The following is an 11,010-nucleotide window of genomic DNA, read 5'->3' as shown; positions in this document are numbered from 1 at the left end:
CGTAATTCGAGTTACTGGAGAATAAGTGTCGAAGAAATCGTGTCCTTCGACCTGTTTATACCCTTTAGCTACTAGTCTAGCCTTGTATTTATCAATTGATCCATCTGCTTTATATTTTCTTTTTAGCACCCATTTACATCCTAGAGGTTTACATCCAGGTGGGAGATCAACCAACTCCCAAGTATGATTATGCATGATGGACTCAATTTCGCTGTTTACAGCTTCTTTCCAGAATGGAGCTTCTGGACTTGAGAATGCCTCTTGCAAAGTTCTCGGTTCATTTTCTATCATATATGATAGAAAATCAGGACCAAAAGACTTTTTCACTTTTGTCCTTTTACTGCGTCTTGGTTCATCTTGCTCAGATGTCTCAATTGCAGTTTTGTATGTTCTTTTGTTAGAACCTCTTTCTTCTCGCCTTGCCGGAAAAATATCTTCAAAGAATACTGCATTTCTGGACTCAATCGTCATTCCTTCAGTTAGATCCGAAATTTCAGATTTATGTACCAAAAAGCGATAAGCACTACTGTTTTGTGCGTATCCAATAAAGATACAGTCGACAGTTTTAGGTCCAATCCTAACTTGTTTAGGCTTAGGTATTTCTACTTTAGCCAAACACCCCCACACTTTGAGGTATTTATAAGATGGTTTTCGTCCTTTCCATAACTCATATGGAGTGATATTCGTTGTTTTATGGGGAATCTTATTAAGAATATGATTTGCTGAAAGTATAGCTTCCCCCACAAGTTTTGAGGTAGCCCTGAGCTTATAAGCATTGCATTCATCATCTCTTTAAGAGTACGATTCTTACGTTCAGCAATTCCGTTCGATTGTGGAGAGTATGGAGCCGTTGTTTGATGGATTATTCCAGACTCGACACAGAACTCCTCAAAAAGTGATACATATTCTCCACCTCTATCACTTCGAATCATTTTGATTCTAGCAGTGTGTTGGTTTTCAACCTCATTTTTATACCTTTTAAAAGCATCTAGAGCTTCGTCTTTACTTCTTAAAAGATATATTACACAGTACCTTGTACAATCATCAATGAATGTGATGAAATACTTTTTACCACCTCTTGTTTGTACAAACTTCAAATCACATATATCAGTATGAATTAACTCAAGAGGTTTCGTCGATCTTTCCACCGAGTGAAAAGGCGTTTTTGTCATCTTTGCTTCAACGCAGACTTCACACTTTTGTGAGTCTATTTTGAACTTCGGAATGAGTTCCAAGTTCACTAACTTTCTCAATGTATTGTAGTTTACATGTCCTAATCTATCATGCCATAAATTAGAACACTCAGTCAAATAGGAAGAACTCTTTTCTTTATTATCAAGATTGCGAAGTACAGTCATTACATTGAGTTTGTAGAGCCCCTTATCGAGGTATCCTCTTCCTACGAATAGTCCATTTTTGGACAATACAACTTTGCTAGATTCTATAACTAGCCTAAATCCCGCCTTGTCTAGTAGGGACCCTGACACCAGGTTTTTGCGGATGTCTGGGACATGCAGAACATCAATGAGCGTTAGCTCCTTCTCGGATGTCATCTTCAACACCACTCTTCCAAGTCCAACTATCGGAGATGTCTCGTTGTTAGCCATGAACAACTTCCTTCCGTTGATGGGAATGTAGGACGAAAACATCTCTTTGTCGGCACATATGTGTCGTGTTGCACCTGTGTCAAGCCACCACGTTTTGGGATTATCCACCATGTTAGCTTCGAAGACTACTGCGGTCAAGGACATCTCATCAAAATCCAATGGAACCGTTTGATTTGTGATTAGGTGAGCCTCCTTCTTGGGATTCCGACAATCTTTAGCAAGATGGTTCGGTTTTCCGCAGTTGTAGCAATTTCCTTTGAATTTCTTGGCTTTGGAAGTCTTCTTTTTGTTTTTGAAATTCTTCCTCTTCTTTCCCGTACTAGGTTCTGCAAGGTTGACTTTGACTTCCATTGCTTTCTTGTCGCTTTTGACTTCAGCTCGACGATTGTCTTCCTCTATCCGAAGTCTCACGATCAAGTCTTCAAGCCCCATCTCCTTGCGTTTATGCTTGAGATAGTTCTTGAAATCTTTCCACAACGGTGGCAACTTCTCAATGATAGCAGCCACTTGGAAAGAAGCCAGCGAAGTTCAATGGTGTGGATTTTAAGAGGTGGCAACAAAAGATGTTTTTCTATCTAACCACTCTTAATCTGGCTCGTTTCCTCACCGAGGAACCACCTGCGGTTTCGGATGAAGAAACCAACACAGAAAGAAAGAATGCATATGATGCATGGATTCATGGAGATTTTCTATGCAGAAACTATGTGTTAAATGGATTGGATGATGCGCTGTATAATATATACAGTCCATTCAAGAGGGCTAAGGAACTCTGGGAATCCTTAGAGAAGAAATACAAAACTAACCACTTGATAACGGGGCAATTTCGTCTTGAGGAGATTGTGTCTAACACAAGCCTCGACTTAACCCACTTCAAAAATTTTCTTTTCTTTTGGATATTCTGTCTGAATTTCTGAATCCCACATCTGCGGATTCAACAATCTCAAGACGAAATTTGTGTCTATAAGACATGGATAGTGCTATATAAAAGATTCGGTTCTTATTCTTAGCATCTGTACTGAGAAGTATAACCAGAACCTCAGATAGCATATAGCACTTTTACTCACCTTTGTTTCTTCTCTTAAGAGGAGGTTCACAATCACAAGAACCGATCTCGCTGTCTTCGAGACCGACAGAGCTAACAGTGTTGTCCCCATCTCTCACCTGCTTCGTCTCTTCGGTTAGGTAAACTCCGAATATCTTCACACCTCCTCTGAACGGTTCCCTTGTATCGCCGATCTGCCCAGGTTCCGTATTTTCACTCATATCCCGAAAACCAGAGATTGATGCAAAGAGAATGTTGATTCCGCAGATGTGGGATTCAGAAATTCAGACAGAATATCCAAAAGAAAAGAAAATTTTTGAAGTGGGTTAAGTCGAGGCTTGTGTTAGACACAATCTCCTCAAGACGAAATTGCCCCGTTATCAAGTGGTTACGGTTTACAGCAATCGTCTCCAAGATACAACGACTTACGATTCTACAAAAGCACCACCTGCTTTAGAGAATCCAACGAACTACAAAAGTTCAGAACTCTTTAGAGAAAAGGTTTGAGAGTATTTCTTTCTAAAAGAAGAATGCACTCAGAAAAAATGGGATGCAGAAAATGATCCTATGGGCGCCCTATTTATAATATTCGGGGGTTGCTACGAAAACATGTGAAGGAAGAGGTTCCACCCTTTCAACCAGCGGTTCTAGCCGAATCGTTCCAAAAGGAAACGTTTCGTCAAGAACGCATTGGTTCGGAGCCCAACCGTCCCACATCGACGCGCAACTTTAAATTTTAAATCCCACATCGAAACGTTTTTCTCTGAATCAAATAGTCCCGAGTGGAACTTTCAATCCAAAGTTTAAACGTTCCGCTCGGGGAACTTTGCTCGTTTTTCTCCCAAGAGGAAGAAGTGGGACCAAGCATGTTTAGCTTTAGTCAACCTTGAGCTTGAACAATATTGACTCAAGGGGGGCTCTTTTTATAAGGAAGCTCCTTCCTTCCTCTTGGCCAAAACTTTAGATGTGGGACAAACATAAATATAAGGAAGCTTCCTTCCTTGTGCTTGTCATTTTTCCAATGTGGGACAAATGTTTTTCCTCCACATTTTTATATTTATTTTGTATAACCACATTTTAGAATTAATTTCTCATTCACCACAAATTGGTTTTAAGAAATTAATAACATTTTTCTAACACGTTTTTAACAAAGTTTTCGTTTTTGCAAATCTCAAAATTATGTTTTTGTATAGAAATTTCGACAAAATTGGTTAGGGTTACGTACTAAGCCGACAAAATGCAATATTTTTTCCGATCTAAAAAGTTTTAAAATTTCCGAACGATATTAATTTTCGAAAAATTCTAAAACCGAACCGAATGGAATCGATTTTTTTTTAAAATCCGAAAAACTGATTTTTTTAAAAGATATATTATTTTAATAAAAACCGAAATTGAACCAAATCAAACTGAAACCGAATAGAATATAATATAATAATAGATTGGTATCTATTTTTATAAAACCGAAAAAATTGGATTACTTCCCGATATGAACCCAAATAGAATAGAATACCGAAGTATCCTGGTTACCTAAGAGAAAGTGTAATAACAGCAGGCTACGATTTTGCTTTTGTTGGGAAAGTGGCCCAAATCAATAAAGGTGATTAAAAAAACACACTATATTCAATTTCCTCATCCATTAATTTTTTTTTATAAGAATCATCCATTTAATTTTAACGACAACCGTGAACTATTTCAAAAATTAAGTGTTAATGTGTGTGTATATAATATTTCATGAGTTATGATATAGGTTATGTTTTTTTTTTAATAATTATTGTTATTATTGAAGTCCATTACCGATTTTTTGCATTGCATTATCACAAATTTTCTCTTTTTTTTTTTTAAATCAAGATGAAGAAGAAGAAGAAGAAGAAGATGAATAGAGAATTTGCTCTCCAATATTCAAGAAGTTCTCACAGCATTAACGACGTTTCTTCTCCAACGAGGAACGCATCTAAATAGAATTTCTACGTCTATAATAAAATTAACAAAAAACTATGTTCACGTCTTAAGGATTTGTTTTCTAACAAATAAATAAATAAATACATGTTAGATGTCATTTTCTTGGTCTTATTTGTTTGCCTATTTTTGGCGGCCAACCTTTCTGTCATTTTGTTCAGGAAAAAGGAGAAAACAATTAAATAATCTCTTTTTTCAGGCGAATTAATAATTAAATTCTCTTTAATCCTACTCTTCACGTGAAGAGGATCGAGTGCTAACATGCGCCGGAAGACAAAAAGATCCCGTAGCAGTGTTTAGGTATCAATACCAATCCGGTTTGCTTATTGGTTTCCCTTAACCGAATAACGAATTTCGGCATCAGTTATCACTTTTTTTTTTTTGGATTTTTTTAAATTCTACACAATAGAATCCAAGTGAAATGAAATTCAAGCCATACATACAATCGTAATACTGGTTTATACTACACAATAAAAAAATGATATTTTTCTAAACGAATTTAGCAAAATATGATATTTTTATACTCGTATTTTTAATTTGACAAAAAACTAGAGGTGTAAAATGGCCAGATCGGGTTCGATTCGAGTCTAGATTTTTCGGGTCGGGTATCCCACCTATTTATTTTTCGGATCTATGATTGGTGGTCCGGAGTCCGACCCTACAGAGTTTCGGACGGGTTCGGGCCAGGTTTCGGACTTTTTTATTAAATAAAAATATTTTTTTGTGATGATGATAATAATAATCAACAATGGGAAACATTCAACAAAAATATTTTAAAACGTATAACAATAAAGTATTTAGTTCAGAAATATTTTTAAAATCAATAATAACAAAATAGTTAGTTAAGAAAAAAAAATAAAGCTAAAAATTTTAGTCAATTGATCAATTCTCCGACAAGATGACTATAGGTGACAATGAAGTTGATAGAGTACCGTCAATACCACTTCTAGAATCTACACAATACGACAATTAAAGAAACAAATATAAGTTAAATAGTTACACTTAGACATATAAACAACTAACCAAAATGGATAATAAAAAATATAGACTTTACCGTATTCTTCGAAACCAAATAACCAAGAACGAGTGCAAAGAAGAGCTTGGACATTTGTAGGTAAAAGACGACTTCTATATTTGTTTAAAACACGAGAACCAGCGCTAAAAGACGACTTTGAAGCAACGGTAGTGATAGGAATACTGAGAATGTCAGATGCCATAAAAGCCAATGCAGTACCATATTGTGCTTCATTGATCTTCCAAAACTCCAAAATATCCATATTTTTATATCGATGTAAATCTATAGTAGGATCCTTTAGATATTTATCCAAATCCATTTTTAATCCATCGTCTAAAGAAGCTTTTTTCCATCCACTTAGTTCCTAAATCATATAAAAAAATTGAAAACATTACAATAGAAAAAATCCAATAGCAAAATAAGAAACTCGAATTTAAAAAAAAAAAAGATAACTTACATCAAATTGAGTGGAACCTTGTTTATCCTCCTAATTTAAACTATTATCTTGTGAAATAGATAACTCTTAGAAGTCGATATCCCAAATCTTTTTTTTGTATTATTCAAAGATTAAATACATCTTATTCTTCACTTTATCCACCTTTGATTGACTACTTTCCTCGTCAAGTTGATCATAAAAGAATTTCAATGCTTCCAATTTTATCCTCGGATCAAGCACGATTCCTATGGCAAGAATGATACTATATTATTCCCAATCTTCATCGAATTTCACTTTCGTTCTTTCAGCCATGCTTTTAAGAAGATCGTCTTCACCTCATACATACTCTTTCAAAAGTAGTTCAATCTTCCAAACTTTCATAAAATACAAGTTAGAAGTCGGATACTTTGAATCAGATATCATCGTTGTAATATCATCAAACGACATCAAGAAGTCATGTATTTTTTCTTCCCTGATCCAATCTTCATTTGTTGGACAGAATTTGTAATTTCTATCAATCAAAGCAAGATTACTAAAAGCATATCGATGATTGAGAGCACTTACAAACATCATATGAGTATAATTCCAACGTGTTGTTGTTGAAATAGAAACAAAATATGGAGATTTGATATGATTGATAATAATTAAAGACATTATATCAATTAAGAATAAAATATATATCGTGTCAATTATATTTTGCCTTATTTGTTTCTTTTGTATCTTTATTTCCTTGTTTCTTTCAATAACTTTTCCTATAAATGTATGGATTATTTTTATTGTAATGTAACAAGAAGAAGAGATGTAGCAATAAAAGTGTTTCTGTTCTTTTATCTTTTGTTCTTTCTTTCTAATTTAATTTTCGCATTTTATTTTTCAATATGGTATCAGAGCAGCGTTGCGATCTGAACTATATGTTTCTCTTTTTTCTAATTTTCTAATCTCTTCTTTCTTTTGCGTTTTGGATGTTCATATATCCAAATCGTTCAAAGGGGAGTAAAAAACCAGATTCAAACGATATGCTATGACAAAAAGAAGTCAAAGCTAAAAACTCTAAGATCAAGCAAGATGCTATAACAAAAAGAGTTAAAACTAAAACTTTAAAGTCAAACGAAGTGATTTGAAAAAGGTTAGTATTCTCTAAATGAATGAAATTTGGTGTCTATGGATTGTTCTAATAACAATGAAGTTTTTCATCATTTTGTTTTATCTTCAAGGTTGATTTTTGAATTCTTTCAAAATCAATCTTGAGGGGAATGTTGAAATAGAAACAAAATATGGAGATTTGATATGATTGATAATAATTAAAGGCATTATATCAATTAAGAATAAAATATATATTGTGTCAATTATATTTTATCTTATTTGTTTCTTTCGTATATTTATTTTCTTGTTTCTTTCAATAACTTTTCCTATAAATGTATAGATTATTTTTATTGTAATGTAACAAGAAGAAGATATGTAACAATAAAAGTGTTTCCGTTCTTTTATTTTTTGTTCTTTCTTTCAAATTTAATTTCCGCATTTTATTTTTCAATAGTTGTCACATCTATACACAAAGAAGCTCTAATATTTCCACCAACTTGCTCCACACATTCATCAAACACTTTCATCCTTGCCTCTGACGCTCTAACATATTTCACACTTTCTCTAACCTTGTCTAGAGCATCACTAATCACCTTTAAACCAGCTTACACTATGATATTCAAGATATGTGCACAACATCTGATGTGGAAGAATTCACCTTCGCACAATAAACTATTTTGCAAAGAAAGTTGGTGTTTCAAGATGTCTTGCATACTATCGTTGGTTGAAGCATTATCCAACGTGAGAGAAAAAATATTATTCTCTATTCCCCAATCTTTCAAACAACCAAAAATCTTCTTAGATATTTCTGTTCTTATATGCAGGAGAGGGGGAGGGAGGAATGTACAAAACGACAGTATCTTACTATTCAATTTCCAATTCTCATCAACATAATGTGCAGTCACACAAATATACCCCTCATTTGTGATAGACGTCTAAAGATCAGAAGTTAAACATATCCTACTATGAATATTAGCTAATCGAAGCTTCAACTTGTCTTTCTCATCCACATAAAGCTTTACAACATCACTAGAAGCAGTGTTTCTGCATATCATTTTGATATCTGGGTTTGCATATAATATCAACTCTTTGAACGATGCATACTCAACAAAAGCAAACGACAATTCATGGCATATGATCAGTTTAGCAAACTTTTTCCTCCAAATTTTCTGATCTATCTTCTTTGCCTTCAGCTTCCCCTCATGGTCAATCAACATATTGACTACATTTTCAAACTTAGGCTTTTTCGTGCAACGCTTAAGATGCCGTAATAAATGCGATATCCCGAGAGATGGAGAAGCCGTATAATTATTACCACAATAGTTGCAAGTGACATTTTCACTATCAACCCGAGTTATATGATTCCAAACACTAGAAGTCTTTTTCCGCTTTCTACCACTTACTTGATTTCTGATTTCTTCAGGTTGAGATAATCCAACATTGAGTTCACACTCTAATTCTTGGTGTTCATACTCAATCGCGTCGACATCCATTGCGATTAAAAAAATTTAAACCTGATAAAAACTCGTCACATGTATATATCAAATATTATTTTCTTTAAGAGTTTAGTTGCCAAACATATACATAAACACCCATCGTGTTATATAATCTATTTATATTATATATCCTACTAATTAAACATAATTAGATGTAAAAAATAAATACTAATGTACTAATCCATGTTTAATCTCTCATCCAAGACATGTGTACACCCGTAGATATGCATTTTAAGTTACAAATATTGATACGTCCGATAATCTTTCAACAAATAACATAAATACATATCTTTATTATTAAAAAAAAGGACTTTGTATGCTTTCATATGATATTAAAATATACTATACACATATCTATGATTATAGATATATGACTTCTGTTGGAGTTAATCATGTTTCTCACGTGTGGGTTTTTGATTTGGTCATTTGTGATTGTTTTATTTTAGTTTGAATAAGTCCTAAAAGATCTAGGGTTACGCATGATCTTCTAGATTTTTAGTTTTGGTTTGTTTTTATTATATTCATTATAAATAAGAAGTGTGGGCTCAACATAAAGATATCATTTGAAAATCAAATCTCATTTCTCTCTCCTACCCACTAAATCCTCTCGTTCAATTATTTTATTTTTCATCAATTTTATTTTTTTTTAAAAAATGAAAAAATCAGAAAAACAAACGCATACACTCTTGATTAATTTATAACAGTGGTATCAGAGCCTGGTTTTGTTTTTTCTTTTCATAGTCCATGTCGAAATCTATATCTATGGAAGAGTTGTCCGGGAGTGTCATTCGAAGTATCGATCGAAGTGGCAGAGGTATTCAAAATGAAGATGTTAAGACAACGAAGATAAAGGAAAGAAACACGTCTCTTCAATACCCACTCCTGACAAAGACAAATTACACGGTATGGGCTATGAAAATGAAAATTTATATGCAGACACAAGGTGTTTGGGATGCGATCGAGTTAGAGGGATCTATTGATAAGAGCAAAGATAAGATGACTCTTGCAACAATCTGTCAGCGCATAAGTGAGGAGACCCTATTACAGATATGAGTAAGAAGAACGACAAAAGAAGCATGAGATGCCTTAAAGATGTTGAATCATGGTGAGACTAAAGTAAAGGAGGTCAAAGCACAGTCGCTATGATGGGAGCTCGAAAGACTCAAAATGGAAGAGAGTGAGTTGGTGGATGAGTTTACCGGAAGAGTATCGACGATAGTGAATAAATTAAAAGCTTTCGGAGAAAGCGTTAACAAAGTATACGTCGTTAAAAAAATGCTCAGATCAGTTTCCACGAAGTACATCCAATTGGCTTTATCTAGAGTTTGGAGACTTGAAGACTAAGTCGATCGAAGAAATTACCGGATCACTTAAGGCACACGAGGAGCGGTTAAGGGGTCGTGAATCGAGAGTTGATGAACACGTTCTCCTCGCACAAGGTGAATGGAGAAGAGGTCGTGGTAGAGGTCGTTCGTTTGGATGAGGTCGCGGTCAAGGAGGTGAGAAACCAAGGTTTGATATAAACAAGATCATGTGCTATGCATATAATAAATATAGTCATTTCGCCTCTGATTGCAAAACAAGAGAAGAGAGAGATGACGCAACTCATATGGTCGAAGAGATTGAAGAGGAGGCCACTTTGATGTAGGTGAAGACATAGAAACAAGATTAAAGAGGTGATTAAAGAGGTGATTGTTCTATTTTAGTTTGAATAAATCCTAAAAGATCTAGGGTTACACATGATCTTCCAGATTTTTAGTTTTAGTTTGTTTTAATTATCATTATAAATAAGAAGTGTGGGCTCAACATTAAGGCATTAGTTGAAAATCAAATTTTCTCTCTCTCCTACTCACTAAATCCTTGCGTTCAATTATTTTATTTTCCGTCAGTTTTATTTTTTTTCTAAAAATGAAAAATCAGAAAAACAAACGCATACACTCTTGATTAATTTATAACAACTTCAACGCCAAAGACAAAGCTATACACATGTCTATGATTATATATATATATATATATATATATATAACTTTTGACTTCTACAGTTCGTCACCACTTTTACGGTGCTCGCAAAAGAAAACAAATTTAAAACCCATGCAATGAAAAACGCGTACCGGACAATCCATCAGCGGCGATCGTCGGAGATCCGATGGAGAGACAACAACTTTATTTGAAGAGATGTCAAAAGCAGAACCGATGCCAAAAATGAAAGTGGTGATTCTGCCGAAAAAAACAAAAGGGTTTAGCGTTAGTAACAAAAAGGTTAGGTTTAATATTATATCTAGTCAAAGCTTTGGTTAGAAAAAAAACATCTACGGGCCTCAAGCCCAACTTGAGACCCGACAGACCCGACCCGATAGACTCATGTCTCATTTAAC

General features: G+C 34.3%; 1 protein-coding gene across 1 annotated transcript; it reads right to left on the bottom strand.

The window, feature by feature from the left end:
• Positions 1-8,074: 8,074 nt before the first annotated feature.
• LOC109116815 lies at positions 8,075-8,632 on the bottom strand. The gene has a single exon (XM_019202904.1). It carries the CDS (start codon positions 8,630-8,632, stop codon positions 8,075-8,077), a length of 558 nt encoding a protein of 185 aa, XP_019058449.1.
• Positions 8,633-11,010: the final 2,378 nt, after the last annotated feature.

This window comes from Tarenaya hassleriana, unplaced genomic scaffold (assembly GCF_000463585.1).
Source record: "Tarenaya hassleriana unplaced genomic scaffold, ASM46358v1 Cleome26, whole genome shotgun sequence".
NCBI lineage: Eukaryota > Viridiplantae > Streptophyta > Magnoliopsida > Brassicales > Cleomaceae > Tarenaya > Tarenaya hassleriana.
This window is presented reverse-complemented; position numbering and strand designations above follow the sequence as displayed.

Bases quoted from the DNA above. Each gene is read 5' to 3' on its own strand.
- LOC109116815 (XM_019202904.1), bottom strand. From the start codon at position 8,632: ATGGATGTCGACGCGATTGAGTATGAACACCAAGAATTAGAGTGTGAA.